This window comes from Podarcis erhardii (assembly GCF_964252035.2).
Source record: "Podarcis erhardii genome assembly, chromosome: 13".
Taxonomy (NCBI): domain Eukaryota; kingdom Metazoa; phylum Chordata; class Lepidosauria; order Squamata; family Lacertidae; genus Podarcis; species Podarcis erhardii.
Genome location: NC_138502.1, coordinates 37,210,400 through 37,230,750, shown reverse-complemented (window position 1 = coordinate 37,230,750; position 20,351 = coordinate 37,210,400). Strand labels below are relative to the sequence as shown.

The following is a 20,351-nucleotide window of genomic DNA, read 5'->3' as shown; positions in this document are numbered from 1 at the left end:
GTTTGCCAGAAGCGGCTTAGTCATGCTGGCCACATGACCCAGAAGCTGTACGCCGGCTCCCTCAGCCAGTAAAGCGAGATGAGCGCCGCAACCCCAGAGTCGGTCATGACTGGACCTAATGGTCTGGGGTCCCTTTACCTTTACCCTTTAAGAGTTGTTGGGTGACCCTTATTCCCCTGGCAGAGCTCCAAATTCCAGGGTGGTGTAACAATCAATTCCTTCTCTGCGAATCAAAGCTCTAGAAGAGGAATAGGGGACACCCAACAACTCTCAGCATCCTTAACAAACTACAGCTCCCACAATCCTTCAGGAGAAGCCATGACTGTTTATAAAGTGATATCACAGTGCTTTAAATGCATGGCATGAATGTGACCCTAGCTTTGCCTTCTGGAAAAGCAGAGAACCAGCCTTTGACCTCTTCTGTATAGTAGCTCTTCAGTTTAATAAACAAATGCAATAGATAAGGGGGAGGCAGGAATGCACTAAGCCAATGGTAACGGCCAGGACCCCGCAATCATCACCTGAGGCCCTTCCTCATGTGCCTCTTCCGCAACAGGTCTGGAGAACGGGCCTTTTCTGTGGTGGCTCCCTGCTTGTGAAATGGTCTCCCCAGGGCAGGGAGGCTCGCCTGGCACCTTCATTACAGATATTTAGGCACCAAGCAAAAACATTCCTCTTCTTCTAGATGTTTGGCTAATTGAACAGTCTGTGGTCTTTTAAAATGGGGATGGGGGTTGTTTTTTTATATTTAAGCATTTTTGTGTTTTTGTATTGAAAACTGGCCTGACGTCCTTAGAGGAAGAGTGATACAGATATTTTAATGGTGATACATAGGGTTGCCATACGTCTGGATTTTGGCAGCCCACTTCTGCAGTGCTGATCTTGCCATTTATCCATAAAAATAGCTCAAAAACGGCATTTTTAAAAGTGATTTTGCGCCCCCCCCAAAAAGAAAAAGAATATCCGGAATATCTGTCCGGATATTCACTGTTTGAAATATGGCAACCCTAGACGTACATGAATAAATAAATAAACGTACTTTGATGAAAAAAGAGGGCTAGCACCAGCATACAAAGAGAGTGTCTCTGTTTTCATCTGTGAAGCGGTGAACACTCACTCACTCACTAATATAATTAGCAACACAGAACTGGTTTCTTACCTGCAATAGACAACCTTTCCCACTCCACTCATGCATTTCCCAACACAGTCACAGTGACTCTTCCAAAACAACAGGCTGACTCTCCCTGGGCAAGCAGGTGTGACACCCTCCGCCCATTCCAGGCAAGAAGAAAAATACATTCCACGCGGAACAATCACAAACTCCAGCACACGTTTTATTGGTTTTTCATCGTTTAGTTTTTTCCTTCTTTTTCGGTTTTCCGAGAACTTAAAAAGGTTCTTGGGTTTTGGAAGAGGGGGGATATTTTCCTTGTCAGGAAAAGGACAGCACACATTGCTAAACAAAGCATAAAGACTGGAAGGGTTATTACGTCGGGGGCGAGAGAGCGCTGGGCAAGGTACTAGCCTCACTTCCTGACTGCGACGGAAAAGCTGCGCAGCTCCCACTCATTTCTGACCTACTGCAAGGAACGCCATGTACCCCTTTGCAATTTTCCTCCTGGAGGATGAGAAACACAACTTTTCCTTTAAGAAGATTCCCTCCACCCACAAAAATAAAAACAAAAACCTACCTCTTCCCCCTACCCCAGTCCAACCTGTGCTTTGGAACAGGTAGAAATCCAACAGACAGATTTCCCCCAAAGCCTAACATTTGTTGGGAGAAGCTTCCTGGTTGAATTTGTTAGCCAGCAATTATGGGCACAGGAGTTAAGTGCTTGCAGCCCTGCATCTCTGTGCAAGCCAATCTGCGACTCCAGCCCAATAATTCCTCTAGCCAACTTCACCCCAGTTCCCCGGACGTGCTAACAAAATTGCACTTTCACACTCCTTTTCTCTCTCTTTCCCAACTTCACTCGTCAAGACAGCCACTCGAGAGTTGTTAACCCCATATATCATTCCTACAGCCTTCTGCAGGAAAAAAGAAAACGAGATGCCCTGCAAATTGCCCCTCCCAATATCCTTCCTTTGGAGACACCCAGCACCTCGCTCCAAAAGGAAGAGGCAGCAGATTTAAGGCAAAAGGCAAAGGAAGTCCTTGCTTAGCGCAAGGAACTCGCTGTGATGCACTAGCAGAAATGGCTTTTCACAAAAGGGATCACGTATAAGCAGAGAAGAGAGGTCTGCTATGCCATAGTGGCCGGAAGCAGAACCGGGTAGTCAGACACATTTATATCACCGACTGCCACATGCCAGGAAACGCACAAGGGTTGGACAGAACCATCATAGCCTGCCTGTAAAGCTAGACACATATACACACACACACCCCTTCAAAGATCTGGCTGGTCGCTGTTGGAAGACATAGCATGACTCATCTCACAGGTCTTAACTGGTCGCACCAGGAGACCTGCCACCATTTGGGGACTGCATCCTTTATTCCACACTGTCCCAGGACAGGCCAAGTCTTTAAAAAGCAAGGGGGAAGCTGGGGACTCCTATTTCCTGGAGAGGGGAGGAGGACGGATCTCGTACTGTCACTCCCAGACTGGCAGTGTAGAAACGGGAGGACGTGCAGCTTCTTCCTCCCCCACAACGCATGCAGCAGCCAGCACAACAGGGTGGGGCAGAGTGCTTCAGGGCAGGCCCCAACGGGGAATCCATAGGCACCAGGGGTCACCTGACTGTGCTCAGCCAGTTCCCCGCTTCGCTCGACTCATGGGGCACGACCAGCAGCAGCTCGCAAGGGCCCTGGGACAGTATTTCCTGCAGGAACACCCTGTGGTGAAGAAGAGGGAAGGAAGAAGAGGTCATGGACAGGAATGTAGAAAGCTGCCATTGGTCCATCTAGCTCAGTGTTTTCTATACCTGAAGGAGTGTCACCACCCCCATCGTTCAGCCTGGACACTGGGGTCCAGCTCCAAGGGCCTTCTGGCGGTTCCCTCGCTGTGAGAAGTGAGATTACAGGGAACTAGGCAGAGGGCCTTCTCGGTAGTGGCACCCGCCCTGTGGAACGCCCTCCCACCAGATGTCAAGGAAATAAACAACTATGGTGGAACCTCTACTCACGACCACAATCTGTTTTGGAGGCCCATCTGGAAGTCGAAACGGGTTGCTGGGAGAGGCGCCGTTGTGCGCAGGTGCAGGCAGCGATTGCCCGCTCCTGCGCATGTGCGAATGGCCTTTGGCGCTTCTGCGCATGTGCAAACAGCGATAGATGCTCCTGCACATGTGCGAACGGCGGCAATCCCGTCGGTTACTTCTGGGTTTGCCGCAGACGTTGGGCGAAATGGACGCAAGCGGAGGCAGACGTAAGAAGAGGTTTGACTGTATCTGATTTCTAAAAGGCACAAGACTTCCAAGATATCTGAAGGCAGCCCTCCTTAGGGAAGTTTTTAATGTTTGTTTTATCATGTTTTAAATATTCTATTGGGTGCCACCCAGAGTAGCTGAAGAAACCCAGTCAGATGGGTGAGGTATAAATAATAAATTATTATTGTTATTGCTGTTGCTGCTGCTGTTGTTATTACTCTTGACTAGCAGTAACAATTGGGGGGTTTTGTGCAGGGGGCGATTGCTGGAGACACCAGCAATTGAATATTCTGGGATATTCTGCACAGAAGGCATGTGGTCAAAGGTTCTTCCCCAAACAGGATCTCGCAGGGCCTCTCAAAGCGAGCTCCAAACACCCATTGACAGAATTCCAGTTGCAGAACCGTCGCAGCACAAAATAGCCGTGGCTGTTTACCAAACTTCACCCTTGCCCTGCTGCCAGCTCACACCAGAAGGAAATTGCTCATTTTGCCTGGCACCAGTAAGACTTCCAAGTGGGGTGTAGCGTTTCAAGAGGAGGAACAAAATTCCAGGAGAGTTACTGGGCTGGTCTTTATCAAAGGCAAAAAGGCGCTGCAGCGTCTCTGGGGAGTAGCTGGCTAACCGTGGCTTTTGAGGGCAAGAGGTTATATGCTTTGATGCTGTAGCAGCTGTTTAGATTATGGATGACATTCATGTCTCATGCCCCCAGATGACCAGGCTGTGTTCTCCACGTTCCTACCATCTTGTGCCTCCTCACGTGGTTAGCTTGGTTGATCCTGAAATGACCCTTTTGCTAGGTGCACACCCCAATTTTGATACTCTATTTCATGAATCCGATGAAAGAATGGAAAAAAAATATTGCCTGCATGATTTCTGGCTACAAGAAGTCGGTCTGGTTTTATCAATTTAGTTCCTCTTTAATGACTTGCCATTGCACCGTGAGGTTTTCAACGCAACTTACAACCCAAAGTCAGTCACATACATTCTGAAAGTGGGACACACAGCAACAGAACCAGCAGCACCACAGTCTAGTGATAGAACACATGCACTGTTTGCAGAAGGGCCTTTAGGTTCAATTCCCAGAATATCCAGGTAAGTACTGGAAGAGATCTCTCTCTGAAATCCTGGAGAGCTTCTGGTGGTCAGTGTAGGCTGGGAAGTGGGAACCTGTAGCCCTCCAGATTGTTGCTGGACTACAACTCCCATGATCCCAGACAACTGGGTTGATGGGAGTTGAAGTCCAACATTCTGGAGGGTCACAGTGTCCCCATTCCTGGTGTAGACGACACAGTGGTACCTCTTGATATGCACACCTCTGGTTGCGTATTCTTCGGGTTATGCATGCGGCAAACCCAGAAGTATTTTTCTGGATTTTGCAAGGTGCGCATGCGCAGAAGCACTCTACTGCGCATGTGCATGCTCAGAACAGGCACCTCCAGTTGCGAATTCCTCGGGATCCAACCGGAGCTCTGGAACGGATCCCGTGCACAACTGTACTTAGTTACATGGACCAAAGCTCTTACTTGGTGCAAGGCAACTGCCTGTGATTGTAACAGGCAGGAAACAAACGACCTATCACATTATTATTACCTGTCAAAAGTTCAGCAGAACGAAATTGTTTTTAAGTCGCTGCTGGACTGACATCTTATCCTCTTGAAAAGCCAAGGGCTCCCACTCCGTCAGATTTCTTTTCTTTACCATCTTTAATACGTATAAAAATCGTGGGTGGCAAATGTCACCTTTAAAGCAATTACCTGCTGTCCGAGAAGAGTAAATGCCTGCTCTGTGACACATCCATGCATCACCTTGTGAAACGAAGCACTCCAGGGCTACTGCTATTTCCTCACGAGCAGCTGGAATCCATATGCTAGCCTGCCCCTTACTCGGAAGCGAGTAACACTGGGCTCAGCTGGTGCTGCTCACAAGTAAGGACACAAAAGGACTGCACCCTCAGAACTCTTTAGCAGCCTGAGTTATAACACGGTGTCTGCTAACTGGGAGGATGGTTGCCAAAAGACTCACTGGAAAGAATATCCCCTAAGTTGGGGCACTACCTTGAAGACAATTTATCTCCAGTGACCACCCGTCTATCCTCCACAAAGGAAGAGGAACCTGGAAAACAGCCTCAGTGAGGACCTCAGGGAAAGGGCAGGTTCCTACAGGAGAAGGTGGTTCATCATCAACATCATCATCATCATCATCATCATCATATGCTACCCATCTGACAGGGTTGCCCCAGCCACTCCGGGTGGCACCCAACAAAAAACTTCAAAAAAGCCATTAAAAACTTCCCTGAACAGGACTAGGGCTGCCTTCAGATGTCTTCTAAAAGTCAGCCAGTTGGGCATTCCACAGGGCAGGTGCCACTACCAAGAAGGCCCTCTGCCTGGTTCCCTGTAGCTTCACTTCTCGCAATGCGAGAACCACCAGAAGGTCCTCAGAGCTGGACCTCCGTGTCCTGGCTGAACGATGGAGGTGAAGCATTCTTCAGATACTCTGGCCCTAGGCAATGAGCTGGTTTCAGGCGTTGCCTCTCATCAGCCGCAGAAACAGAAGCACCTCTTCTGCAGCATCAGTAGTTGCAAGTAGAAAAATGGGGCAACATTATGGTCCCTCTGGTCCATTTCCCCAGTATAACTCTGGCTTAACCCATCATGCAAAGGATATCATCAGACAGATAGGCAAATGGGGACTGGAAGAGACCCGACTGCTTTCCAGAGCAAGACTTTGCAAAGTACCTCGGGGCCGGCTTCTGCCTGCCCCTCCTGCAAAGGAACCCTACTTTTCAGCCTCATTTTAAAATGGCTTTTTGCTCAGGATTCCGGGCGCAGTCTTCACAGAGGAATACGTTTCATTAAATCAGTTCATCTTGCCACCTGCGTGTCTGATGCAAGACTGCGTCAAGGTCACAGTGACTGTGCAGAAATCCACTGAGCACATATTCCAGCACATAACCCTCAAGAGCTGGTGTAATATGTTCCCGGGATCCAACAAGCTGACAGAAAATCTACCCTTCTGTATCCAGGCAGTTTTTGATTTATTTATTTTTTAAAACTGGTTTTTGACCTGGGTCTAACAGCTCCAATTTGGCTGAAGCATCGTAAACTGCAAAAAGCATGCATGCCAGGATGAAATCTGCTAGTGAGGTGTGTGACTCTAATGGTTGGTATTAGCGTGAGGCAAGCTGGCTTTGCCATTTTCTATTCTGTACTCCCAGTTCCCAAATACACCATATACTGTTAAGCCTGTATTTTATCAGCAAAGGATTCTTAAAGGTAAAGGTAAAGGAGCCCCTGACCATTAGGTCCAGTCATGACTGACTCTGGGGTTGCGGCGCTCATCTCGCTTTATTGGCTGAGGGAGCCGGTGTACAGCTTCCGGGTCATGTGGCCAGCATGACTAAGCTGCTTCTGGCGAACCAGAGCAGCGCACGGAAATGCCGTTTACCTTCCTGCCGGAGCGGTACCTATTTATCTACTTGCACTTTGGTGTGCTTTCGAACTGCTAGGTTGGCAGGAGCAGGGACCGAGCAACGGGAGCTCACCCCGTCATGGGGATTCAAACCGCCGACCTTCCGATAGGCAAGTCCTAGGCTCTGTGGTTTAACCCACAGCACCACCCACGCCCTCTTATAGGATAGGACGTCCCTTCTTACGCTTATGTTATACATTTCACTCACATGCAACCATGTTTACATGGGTCACTGTGTAATTAATAAATTAACTGGTCTTCTCTCGCTCAGGGCTGCTGCTCAGAAATGAGCGGGGGAAGGTGTGCTGGGCAGCGGCCCTCAATATGGGAAGACTCGGGACAGGCTGGGCAGCGACCCCGAGCGACTTCCAGGCAACAGCTGCAGCGGCATATATGAGTCTCTTTCTCTCTCTGTTCCCCACACGCCCTCCCTATTGAAGTGGGGTGGTTCCCCACTTTATGCAATTTCACTTATGCGTGCGGGGGCCCAGAACATAAATCCCGCATAAGTGTGTGTGGGAAGAGGAGCACTTGCAACCTTCTGAATAAAGCATTGCATTTATCCTTGCACAGCTGCTTGAAGTGAACTTGGTTCTGAATCCCGTACCTTTGTCACACGCTGCCGAGTTCCCTTGTGTAACTCAAAAGGCAGTGAGTGGGCTGTTTGGCTTGTGTCTTTGTGAATCCCAAAGATGTCCAGAGAACAACGTCAGTTTCCTCTGAGCTCAGGAATGGGAGGGCTACAGAGGTGGTGGCAGTAACATCTCCCAGATATATCTCTCTCAAATATGTCTTTCATGCTGGCAGCTCAGAGTAACAAAACCATAATAGTAATGATAAATTTATAATAGAATGTATTATTTATACCTCGCCCATCTGGCTGGGTTTCCCCAGCCACTCTGGGCGGCTCCCAACAGAATATTAAAAGCACAATAAAACATCAAACATTAAAAACTTCCCTAAACAGGGCTGCCTTCAGATGTCTTCTAAAAGTCAGATACAGTCATACCTCGGGTTACAGCCGCTTCAGGTTGCGTTTTTTTTAGGTTGCCGATAGTCGAAACCTGAAAGTACCGGAACGGGTTAATTCCGGGTTTCGGCGGTTGCGCATTCGCAGAAGCGCTAAATCACACTTTGCGCATGTGCAGAAGCACAAAATCGCAACCTGCGCGTGCACAGACGCGGGTTGCGAACGCTGTGGGTTGCGAACGTGCATCCCACATGGATCACGTTTGCAACCCGAGCATCCACTGTAGTTGTTTATTTCCTTGACATCTGATGGGAGGACGTTCCACAGGGTGGACACCACTACCAAGAAGGCCCTCTGTCTGGTTCCCTGTAACCTCATTCTCGCAGTGAGGGAACCGCCAGAAGGCCGTTGGAGCTGGACTTCAGTGTCTGGGCAGAACAATGGGGGTGGAGACCCTCCTTTACATGTTGGCAGTGGCAAGATTTTAAAACTACACAAATTCTTTTTACCACCTTGAGTATTCTTGGGACCCATGTATCTTCAGGCTCCTCCTCCTGTATATTCCTTCTCCATCTCCACCTTTGCTCTCTCCCACTGCTGAATGACATACCATGAACAGCTACTAGAAGCCAGGCTTTTTAGATAAAAAGCACAGGTTTTTAAGCACAGATTGTCTGGGCATCTGCCATGAAGGCTTTAGCCGAGTTCCCTGCATTGCAGGGGGTTCGACTACATGACCGTTGGGGTCCCTTTCCAACTCTACAATTCTGTGATCCTATGAATAACCTTCCAAAGGAAGCTTGTCAGGACCCAACACTTCATACTCTTCTAGAAGCCTGGCAAAGAGACGGCAAGACTATCCCAGAAGTCTTTTAACCGAGTTTTCTGATGCTCTTGTTATTTAAGCAACGTTTACCTCCAAAACTGATGGTGTTTGGTTTTCCAGTAAGGTTATAATGTATTTCTTATTTATTGCCGAATAGCCATCTAGCAGGAATGCTATTGCAGTGGATTCCTTTAAATCAGCAAAATGAGCTTTGAGGTCTTCTTTCTCACACTATAAATTCTATTCCACTGCATGATCTGCTTTGGTGTAAGCCAACTCTTAGTCACTTTGGGCACGAGGAGGATAATGGAGGCAGGATATAAAGTATTTAAAAATAATTCACTGGGACTACACAGTAAAGGTAAAGGTAAAGGTAAAGGGACCCCTGTGACCGACTCTGAGGTTGCGGCACTCATCTCGCTTTATTGGCCGAGGGAGCCGGTGTACAGCTTCCGGGTCATGTGGCCAGCATGACTAAGCCGCTTCTAGCGAACCAGAGCAGCGCACGCAAATGCCGTTTACCTTCCCGCCGGAGCGGGACCTATTTATCTACTTGCACTTTGACGTGCTTTCGAACTGCTAGGTTGGCAGGAGCAGGGACCGAGCAACAGGAGCTCACCCTGTCACAGGGATTCGAACCGCCGACCTTCTGATCGGCAAGTCCTAGGCTCTGTGGTTTAACCCACAGCACTACACAGTAGTCGTCCCCAAACCAGCCACAGGAGCAGTACCTGAGGTCAGATTCACCACCGATTGGAGCCGGACCCTTCAGCTTGGAGTCAAGGTTGTAGTAGGTGCCGTCAAGCTGGCGCACGGCGATCCAATGGCGGCGCCTCACTGGGAGGGACAGGAAGCCCAGACACACGTTGGACGGGACGTTGATGATGAAGCCAAGAACCCCTTCCAGGGACAGCTGCTCTAGGGGCCTAAGGCACAAAGGGAGATGAGACTTGTCAAAGAGGATAGGATTCTAGAGAGAGAGACAGATTTCTCAAGTGACTCGTAGAAACTCAATGGTGTCGAGCTGTTGAGAAGCTAAGGCAGGTCTCAACGAGGGTGGATTTGATTTAAATCACTAGTCAGTAAGACTTGATTTAAATCTTTTTTCTTTTCTTTTTTTACAGAAAAACTCATTCTTGCTGGTATAATCTTAATATTTACAACCAGATGGAGGTTCCGTTTTCGGAATAATAAATTTTCAGAGTAGCTTTTACAGTTATATCAAAAATTACTGTTTTGGTTATACTATTAGAAATACATAGACCGATAATTACAAAATTATTGTGAAGTTTAATAAGTTAACTGTTTATATTTGGACAACTTTTCTGCCATACTTTATTGGGAAGAGAAAAATAATCATTTCCTTAATAATAATTTAAACGATTTATTGAACTAAAACAGTAACATTATAGCACATGTATCCATGTTTGTTAACTGATGTGGCTAAACAATTAAAAAAAAACCTTAGACTGAGTTTTAGCACACATGAAAAACTTACACATATCCTTATTTCCTGATGAATAGCCTTTGAACTATAATGTAACAAATACAAAATGATATTTAGAAAGATTTTTCCTCCAAAAGCATTTTATTTTAAAAATCCGATTTAAATTTTAAAAATCTGATTTAATTTTTTTTAATCCACCCTGGTCTCAACACAGTCAGTCCTTGGGAAAGGAGATTATCTGGCAGCAAAATGTCACTTCCACATTCTCCAGAATTCCAGGTCCAACTTTTTAAATGGGAGCAATTCACGGTAGAGGACAACAAAAACACCCTATGGCAGGCATGTCCAACTACCAAGAGACTGCGATCTACTCCCACTATAACAAAACTGGCAGCGATCTACTCATTAGATTGACCAAAGTTGTTGAGCTTTTTGCGGGGAGGAAGATGAGGGACGCCCCGCAATCGACCGGTAAATTGCGGTTGACCTGTTTTTTTGTGTGTGTGTTTTTAAATCATATTTATTAAGTTTTTAACAAAAAGTAAAAGGGTTACCAAACAATACACAGTAAACAAAAAACACAAAAGGAATACAAAAACCAAAATTTAACATAAAAGTAAAAAATGAAAAAAATAAAAATCCCTCATTCTGATATCTTATCATTCATTTGCTTATTTTCATGACTTCCTCACGCCTCCCTTTTTTGTATTCCAGTTAAACAGTTATTTCAGCAAATCCATACCCTCTTTATTTACTCTTAATTTACTCTTAATTCTTTGTCTTCACCTAATATAACTTCAAATTTTCGTCTAATATCAATCCAATTTTACATACTCCTATTTTACCTTATTGCTAAAACCACTTCATTTCATTCCAGCATCATTAACATTCAAAAATTTTATAGTGTTTCTGTAAATAATCTTTGAATTTCTTCCAGTCCTCTTCCACCAACTCTTCTCCCTGGTCTCGGATTCTGCCAGTCATTTCCACCAATTCCATATAGTCCTTTACTTTCATCTGCCATTCTTCCAGGGTGGGTAAATCTTGTGTCTATTGCGGTTGACCTGTTGTACATGCCTACCCTATGGGGACTGCAATCATATAAAAAGACCAAATGGTGGGAGATTTCAGCGGCTGCCTCTAGTTCCATGAGACTTTGGCCTTCCTTACTTAACATTGCAGCGCAGACCAACTCACCTCGGGTGCTCACAATTTATCTCCATGCACACAGGTAACATGGGGAGGTGAAATGGGGACACTTCCTGCCGCATTGAGCCAACAAGAGCCCCTCCATGAGCTCAGCTGGGACTAGACGCCGATTGGCTGCCCTCTTTCTCTCCAAACGCTATCACTGCAGTGACCACTCCATCCAGTTATTAGACCTGAAGATGCTATGCAACTCTGCTTAGTTTCCTTCCCCCTCCCGCCTCTCCCTTCACTTCTCATTCTGTTTTCCTTTCATATAATAGAATTGCACCTTAGATTGTCAGCCGTGGCCCCCAGCAATTCGGCAGAAAGGCATCCCATAAACATAATAAAGAAAGAAGCTAAAAGAGGAAGGTGGAAGAGGGTCTGCCAATGGGAGGGAGAAGGAAGGAGCGTGGCAAGTCGGCCACCGTAGCAATGGCAAGCCGAGAAATGATGGAGAGCCTGCAAAGTCGCCTGCACCATGGGAAGCAGATACACAACACCAAGCAAAGGTTGCTGCTTTCCTCACCTCCGTTTGTCCCACCAGATGGCTTCTAGACCCACACTCTGAAGAGCTGCCATGATGACGTTGACATCATAATTCCCGGTTCCCAGAAAGCTGCGGTGTGGGTTCCACCTGGCATCTGGGGCCAGCCTGTTGGAGGGAAGGAAGGAGGGACTCATTGTAAGAATCAGAGGGCTGGACACCAGTGAAAGAATAAGGCACAGGGAAATTCTTGGGATCAGTGCAGGACCCCAATCCAAGAATCACTGTTTCGAATTATTATTAATGTGTACCCCACCCATCTGACTGGGTCACCCCAGCCACTCTGGGCGGCTTCCAGCATATATAAAAACATAGTAAAACATTAAACCTTAAAAAGCTTCCCTACAGGGTTGCCTTCAGATGTTTCCTAAATGTTATATACAGTCATACCTCGGGATAAATACGCTTCGGGTTGCGCTCCACAAAGACCCGGAAGTAACGGAGCGCGTTACTTCTGGGTTTCACCACTCGCGCATGCGCAGATGGTCAAAATGACATCTCGCACATGAGCAGAAGCGGCGAAACGCGACCCGCACACGCGCAGACGCGTCTTACATTCCGTTTGGGATGTGAACGGGGCTCCGGAACAGATCCCGTTCACATCCCAAGGTACCACCTCTGGTTACGTACTTAATTCATTCCGGAGGTCCATTCTTAACCTGAAACTGTTCTTAACCTGAAGCACCACTTTAGCTAATGGGACCTCCCGCTGCTGCCGCGACACTGCCGCACGATTTCTGTTCTCATCCTGAAGCAAAGTTCTTAACCTGAGGTACTATTTCTGGGTTAGCGGAGTCTGTAACCTGAAGCATATGTAACCCGAGGTACCACTGTAATTACTCAACTCCTTAACATCTGATGGCAGGGTGTTCCACAGGACAGTTGCCACTACCACGAAGGCCCTCTGCCTGGTTCCTTGTAGCTTCACTTATCGTAGTGAGGGAACCACCAGAAGGCCCTTGAAGCCGGACCTCAGTGTCTGGGCTGAGTGATGGGGGTGGAGATGCTCCTTCAGGTATACAGGGCTGAGGGCATTTAGGGCTTTAACCACATCATGTTGTCTCTCCTCAATACCCACCTTCTGTGGTCAGCACAACCCCTTAGTCCATATGTATGATTTAACCTAAGTACATCATTACTGAATTGCATTGCAAAATCCCCCAGCCCCATTTCCATCTTCCTCTGTCAAATGCTATATTGTATTCTCCAAGAGAGAATACAATTCTTTCTTCTATTCTGTAAAAGCACCAGCCCAATGATGTTACTATGTAGCTGTTGTTATTTCTTTTCTATCATCCTGCAAATTTACTCATTTATTATCAACCTGCAGATTTTTGGTTCTCCTAAGTTTGTGCCGAATAAAATATGTGCGTTTCACACATCCTGATCTCTTTCTGCCCATTTCAAGTTTGTAGAAACTTGTCCCCAGAGAGAGTTACCCTCAAAATATATCGAGAATAAAGGATGTGTACTTCTTTCTATTCAACTGCCTCCTCTGCTTTTCCGGAGAAATATTATACCCCAGGGAGGCGTGCTTGCCCCGAACAACGTTGTATAAAAATGAACAATCAATCAACAGATCTATATGGCAAAAGAAGCAGTATTTCAGATGCTGACTTCACACCTGTTCCATCCGCTGGAGTGGCTGCCGAGTGCAAGATATATATCTGCACTGTGCTAATTAAAGTACCACGATGACCAGTGGATTTAAGTGACTAAAGGAAACAGCGTCTCCCGCAAAACACCTTGGGAGTTGCCCAGTCCATCCATCAACTGTCAAGGGCACAGGTGGACCATCCCTTTGGTGACAGACACGCAGAATTAGTGCCCTACCCTAGTGCAGCACTCCTGAATTTAAAGGCGCACGAGAAGAGACTGGCAGGTCCACGCCAAGCGGAAGGGGTGATGCGCCACCATGTGCCGATGCAGAACTGTGTTTTAAAGATGATTCACTGAAAGCTAGTTAAGCACAAGCTATGCCAAACCTCACACGCAGTGTTCAAAATTAGCCATCGCTTTTGACCGCTTTTGGCTCGGAGAAGATGCCTGGGAGCCAGGATGATGCCTCCATCTGGAGGTGCATGCCTGGGGATCATTGGATCTGGACTGTTTCTTTCACACACTAACACCCCATCCTGTAGAATTCCATCAGTTGTATTTTATCTGCACAATCGGAATGAATTTCTGGAACCAAAATGCTTTTTCTGGGCAGCCTGGGCAGGAGCAGTTACCATCAAGAAAGAGGTTGGAATCAGCCTATATATATATGGGGGGGGGGACTGTCCGTGCATCCAGCTTCTTTACTTCTTTAAGTTCTCAAAGCTCTTAACCTAGCTCAAGGTTGTCATCTGACCTAGCCAGATCTATAACTGAGAATCAATCACAGACAGTCCATCATTTGAAAAATAAGTTTTTAGAGCTGCCCTGCCCCTAAATGGCAATGAGACATTCCATTATGGCAACTGTAACTTTGGTTTAGAGAGCTGTTTGGCGCCTAGCTTATACAGTGGTACCTCGGGTTAAGTACTTAATTCGTTCCAGAGGTCCGTTCTTAACCTGAAACTGTTCTTAACCTGAAGCACCACTTTAGCTAATGGGGCCTCCCACTGCCACACGATTTCTGTTCTCATCCGAGGTACAGTTTCTGGGTTAGTGGAATCTGTAACCTGAAGCGTCTGTAACCTGAAGTGTCTGTAACCCGAGGTACCACTGTATATCTGAGTTTCTTACACTGCTCACATGCATTTCATGGTACTGTGGGGGCTGTCTGTGGGGTTCTCCAGCAGCCAGCCTGGAGGTTCTAGTCCTCAAGGCTGCCAGATTGGGGGGCACAGCAGGAAATATGAAGGAGATACAGCCTTCGCCTTCCTCTCCCCCTCCCTCCTTGAAAAAACAACTGACTGTCGGGGAATTTTAAAAGGCGACTGTAATAAGCCATTTACAGAGCTGAAAGGCTGTTAGGGCATTGATAAAAGGATCCTGCATGCAGAGAAAAGTCTCCTCTGGGAATCTTGAAAGCAGATACAGAGTTATTAGCGAGAGGCGAAAGCACAAGACGTTCCAGCCACTCACTTCTTGCAGATCTCATCTGCCGCCTCTTGCGTGAAAATTCGTTCCTGCAGGACGTTGTTGAGGGCATGGACGGCACACAGTTCCAGCCGCTGCCGCTCATGGTAAACCCCAGGAGCTTCGTTTCGTCCGGACCCGGACATCACATCTACGCAGGTCCAAGAGGTTCTTCCTGCAAGAGATCAGCCCTGGAAAGAAAGTCCAATGATGAAATCACAGAAGACAGAGAAGGCAGGGAAATCAATGCAATTGCATTAGTGAGCTACTGCCTGGCTGGTAGTTTCACATCAACTATGTGTTCCTTGGCCTTTCTCACTTTGGCCCCTTTCCTCTTTGCCCATTCTGTCTCATCATTTCCCTTACCCTCTCAAGCGGCTTCCTTTGGTCTTCTGGGCTACCCCTTTGCCTATTCTGAACCTCTTTTAAGTTGCCCTAAGCCTAACACCTTCTCAAGTCACCTGGCTTCTCTTCTACTCATCTCCAAGGCATTCCTACCTGCCACGCCCCCTCTCTTGCATCACAGCAGCTCAACCAATGGCAGCCAGAGACTCTCTTGCCTGCTCCCACCCGACTCCAGCATCAGGGAAGTCCCAACCAATCACTGCTGAGACTTTGACCATCATCAACAACAGAAGCCACAAGTGCATAACGACAAATGTAAACTTCCATGGCAGAAATGCAACAAATAACATGGCCCCACAAAAATGAATACTCCTAAAGTCTAAGAGATGGAAGAGAAAGAATCAAAACACATATTACTAAGCCACACAGAAACCAAATATTTTAGCCACTAGAGTAGTAAAAAAAAAAAAGAGTGCTTAAAGAAATCACACCAAGATCCATTTATTGGTGAAATTTATTATTTATTGTATTTTTATACTGCCCTTCAATGCAGCAGTCACAGAAGAGCGTACAACTAATTAAAATACAACAAAATATAATACATGATACAATTTTCACATGATCAAATACATGATCAAAATTCACATAAAATTCATGCAACTAATGTAGCTGCAGCATTAAAACTGACTTCACCGAAAGCATTTTGAACCATTAGGTCTAAAACAGTCATTCCTCCAAAATATACAGCAGAACCCTGTCTACTCTGATGTAAGTTGTATTGAATTCAATAATCCTGGGTAAGTAGTGTTAGGATTGCAGACTAAAGGCACTTAACGTTTAAAGATCAAAACCGTTTTCCCCCTTCCACCCTACTTTATTTTGTTTTAACAGGAACAGAAGAGCTCTATTGCAATTTGCTAAAGCTATAATTGTCCAAACCAGTCCTCACTAGCTAAGTTCCCCAAGCAAGCAAGGTAATGCCAGCAAAGCAGTGCCAATTCATGTCACAACTGTACTGGCTTTTTAAAAAGGTTCCCTAAAATATAGTAGCTACCAGTATACATGCTAAGAAGAAAGACACAGGGCTGCTGCATTCAAACTGTGAAAGCAGATCCACAGAAACTAAAGAACCCCCAAATTACTCCTGCCTTTTAATTCCAGTGGTCCTACTCTGAGTGAAGACAAGCATGGGGCAGGGAGGTATACTGGTTCATTTCGTTGTGTATTTTGTGTTTCCACCCTGTATTTTTATGTTGTAAACCGGACGAAGGACGGCATCCAAATTTAGTAAATGAATAGGAAGTTGAGATAATTTGAACCTGTTTTAGCATTTTAACTTTCGTTACGTTTCAAAGCGCCTGGATTTTATCGCCTGATCTTCTTGCAAAGCACTTTGCGGGCTGCTGTTTTTCTTTGAAAGCAAGCAGCGTATAGATTTTTAGCTAACTAAACGAATAAAACAAACAAACAACATCGAACCGCCTGGACAGGAGAGTTACCGGTTAATTCCCCATGCCCAAAGTGAGTTTCCAAAAGCAATTATAAACATATTATTAAAAAGTCTAGCGGCCTACATGACAGCTGGCGGCTCATAGTCTTCTATTTCACCAGGAAATTTTTCTTAATCCCAATCATAGATACAACCATATTAGTTTTGTATATATTTTTTTAAAAATACAGAGAGCGAGCTTACAGCTCAGTCCTTTTCTTTTCGCTAGAAAACTTTCCCCAATCGCAATTTAATAGGTTGCTGCACTGGGGGGAGCTGCTGATCCTTCGCTAGCAGGCTGGCAGCACTCTGTACATGCTCTAAAGCGCAGTTGTTTTAGTTAATGGTAAAGCCCCCAGTCTTAAAAGAAACCCTCCCCTGTTGTTGTTGTTGTTTTTAAATCCCCTTCCCCAGCCAGCTTAATAGCCTGGCCAACAATACCCAGACTTCCCAGGGGGAGAAAAACAACAACAATAATAACAATAAAAGCATCTTACCCTCGCGAAGCTGGGACTCCAGCAACTAAAACTCCGCGCCGTGCCCATCCCCGGGAGCCGCTTCCTCTCAAGGCCAGGCTGACAGTGCAAAGGGCGTGGGCGGAGAACTACCATTCCCGGCGAGCACCGGGCGAGGGCGGCGGGACTTCAGCTCCCGGCATGCCTCGCGGCGCCGGCCGGAAGAAACGCGGCGAAACCTCCTCCCCCCCCCCCAGATCTGCGCCGGTGACGTACGTCGTGTGGGCGGAGACGAACTGCAGGCGCGGTGCACGCAGAAGCCACAAAGCGCGCTATGGCAACGGGGTGGCAATGCAGTTGAATGGCCAAGAAGGCCAAGCAAATGTGAACAGAAAAATAAAATTAATGATAATAATATAGTCTAGGAGAGTGAAGAGAAAGAGTCAAGGCCCGGTCAGGGGCAGAAGGGCAGGGCTCCTGCGCCGTCCGCTGCGAGCAACTTGGAATTTACCTTGCAAATTCCTCATTTGGAAATAGCTTGCGCAGCTGCACGTCTGTAGGGACAGTGGTTAATGCAAACCGTCAGATGCGCTGCTGGATCAGTGCTTAATGGTTATTGTCTTTGTTTAAAACCAATAAAACGGGGGGGGGGGGGTTTGAAATATTTTTTATTTGATTTAATACGACCATATACAGTAGTACCTCGGGTTACATACGCTTCAGGTTACAGACGCTTCAGGTTACAGACTCCGCTAACCCAGAAATATTGCTTCGGGTTAAGAACTTTGCTTCAGGATAAGAACAGAAATCGTGCTCTGGCGGCGCAGCGGCAGCAGGAGGCCCCATTAGCTAAAGTGGTGCTTCAGGTTAAGAACAGTTTCAGGTTAAGAACAGACCTCTGGAACGAATTAAGTACTTAACCTGAGGTACCACTGTACAGTCATACCTCGGGTTGAATATGCTTCATGTTGAGCATGTTCGAGTTGCGCTCTGTGGCAATCCGGAAGTAATGGAGCGCATTACTTCCGGGTTTTGCCTCTCGCGCATGCGCAGACGCTCAAAATGACGTCATGCGCAGAAGCGTCAAAAAGCAATGTGTGCATGCGCAGATGTGCTGTCGCTAGTTAGTTTGCTTCTGGATGCAAACGGGGCTCCGGAACAGATCCCGTTCATATCCAGAGGTACCACATGTGGATGTACAAATGTGGATGTACATCCACATTTAAAGATTCCTTAGCCAGTGCCGGATTTACGTATAAGATAAACAAGCTATAGCTTAGGGCCCCACTCTCTTGGGGGGGGGGCAAATTATGAGTCTTTGTAAATTGTGTTTCTAAAGGAACTTTTGTTATTGCCAAATGCCAGTGTGTTTGCATTATTAAGTTTGTTATGAATAAAATATCATTTTAAGTTAGAGCTTAATAATTATTTCACTATTAATATACTTCTTAATTGTATTTCACTTCAACAATTACTTTGATAAAATACATATTTTGATATGTGCAAATGGCTTTAGATACCTATAGCATATATTCAACACAAAAAACTGACAACTTGTTGTTGACAAAGGACAGCTGGACATATAAAGGGTCCATTACCTTCAGAAACTTAGGGCCTCATCAAACCTAAATCTGGCCCTGCCTCTGACAGTAACAATTAGGAACAGAACAAGCCAAAAGTTCACTAAGGAATGGGAGTGCTATAAAAACTTATCTAGAAAAACATTGTTTTCAAATAAAACCTTTATTATGCTTTGATTAATTTCTGCAAAAGACAAAAACAGTTATTATAACCAAACAAGCTAATACCAAGACATGGAAAACATCTAAAGATGGCAGTTAAGGAAAAGGAAAAATAGATTCAAATTGAGGTGGTGGACGGAAGCCAACACAAAATTTAGAATATTTAAGGTTTGATAATTAAATATAATAAGTACGGGGAACTGGTGGTGGGAAAGATACTTAGTGGCTATGCAATTTTTTACTTTATTTCTTTTCTTATGTAACTGTTTATTCCTAGGTGTAGCTCAAATTCCTATCTGTAACTGTTTATTCCTAGGTGTAGCTCAAATTAAGGATGGAAAATGTATATGGATGTATGCAAAACAGAACTTAATAATAAAAAAAATAAAGATTCCTCCAAACCTCTGGACTTCCCACCTTCCCCATTGTGGGTCCTATTATTAACCTTTTCTACTGCATATTTTTTTCAATAGACCATATTTAATAGAACTCCATTATCTCCACAGTACTAGCTACATTACAAGTGTTACTGCAATCCCGCTAGTGTTTTCATCTGCTGACACTGGTCTCCAAGATAAAGGTGCTTCTCAGTAGCAGTCTTGGAACCTCTCCTGCTTAAATTCCCTTTTCTATGCTGCTGTGTGTATATTAGGAACCCTTGTCCTCCTTCTGCCCATCTGCCCATCCTAATAACACGTTCCTGGAACAGAGTCTTCATTTGTGCAATTTCCAGCCCACAAGCAGAAATCTCAGGGACACGGGTGGCACTGTGGGTTAAACCACAGAGCCTAGGACTTGCCAATTAGAAGGTTGATGGTTCAAATCCCTGTGATGGGATGAGCTCCCGTTGTTCGGTCCCTGCTCCTGCCAACCTAGCAGTTCGAAAGCACGTCAAAGTGCAAGTAGATAAATAGGTACCACTCCGGCAGGAAAGTAAATTGCGTTTCCGTGCACTGCTCTGGTTCTCCAGAAGGGGCTTAATCATGCTGGCCGCATGACCCGGAAGCTGTACGCCGGCTCCCTCGGCCAATAAAGCGAGATGAGCGCTGCAACCCCAGAGTCGGCCACGACTGGACCTAATGGTCAGGGGTCCCTTTACCTTTACCTTTTAGCAGAAATCTCATGCTTTTCAAGAGCTCTGACAGACAGACGTTCACAGGTGCAGCTCATGCTACCGCTGCACCTTTGTTAGCAGAACCTGACTGTTGGTGAGCGCCTGTCCGGAAAGGTGGCAACACTTAAAACTTCATAGAGCTCTGATAGGCCAAAATTCAGGCACGTCTTCCTAACATCTGACATTACTGCCAACTATATGGTGTGGATTTGGCAAGAAGGAACTAGCAGGCACGCTTCTGACTCTCCGCAGTCATTGCTTCCTGGCTGTGCACTGCAATGTCCGACATAAATTTGCAAACAATCGTCAACCAAAACAAAAA

At 46.0% G+C, this 20,351-nt stretch overlaps 1 protein-coding gene and 2 long non-coding RNA genes across 3 annotated transcripts in view; 2 read left to right on the top strand and 1 right to left on the bottom strand.

Moving 5' to 3' along the window:
• The window catches only part of LOC309328316, a 29,497-nt gene extending 17,703 nt beyond the window's left edge, over positions 1 to 11,794 (top strand). Inside the window, exon 3 of the long non-coding RNA XR_014150767.1 lies at positions 11,553 to 11,794. This is a non-coding gene — a long non-coding RNA (uncharacterized lncRNA). The remainder of the gene's footprint in view (positions 1 to 11,552) is intronic.
• Positions 1,314 to 17,368, bottom strand: JOSD2 (Josephin domain containing 2). The gene is made up of 5 exons (XM_081838302.1): positions 17,216 to 17,368; positions 14,891 to 15,075; positions 11,801 to 11,926; positions 9,368 to 9,562; positions 1,314 to 2,833 (listed from the first exon to the last, which is right to left on the bottom strand). The coding sequence occupies exons 2-5, from the start codon at positions 15,028 to 15,030 to the stop codon at positions 2,731 to 2,733; spliced, it is 564 nt and encodes a 187-aa protein (XP_081694428.1). The 5' UTR covers positions 15,031 to 15,075; positions 17,216 to 17,368; the 3' UTR covers positions 1,314 to 2,730.
• Positions 17,369 to 18,761: 1,393 nt separating this feature from the next.
• LOC309328315 overlaps positions 18,762 to 20,351 on the top strand; it is a 58,714-nt gene continuing 57,124 nt past the window's right edge. Inside the window, exons 1-2 of the long non-coding RNA XR_014150766.1 lie at positions 18,762 to 19,192; positions 19,232 to 19,724. This is a non-coding gene — a long non-coding RNA (uncharacterized lncRNA). The remainder of the gene's footprint in view (positions 19,193 to 19,231; positions 19,725 to 20,351) is intronic.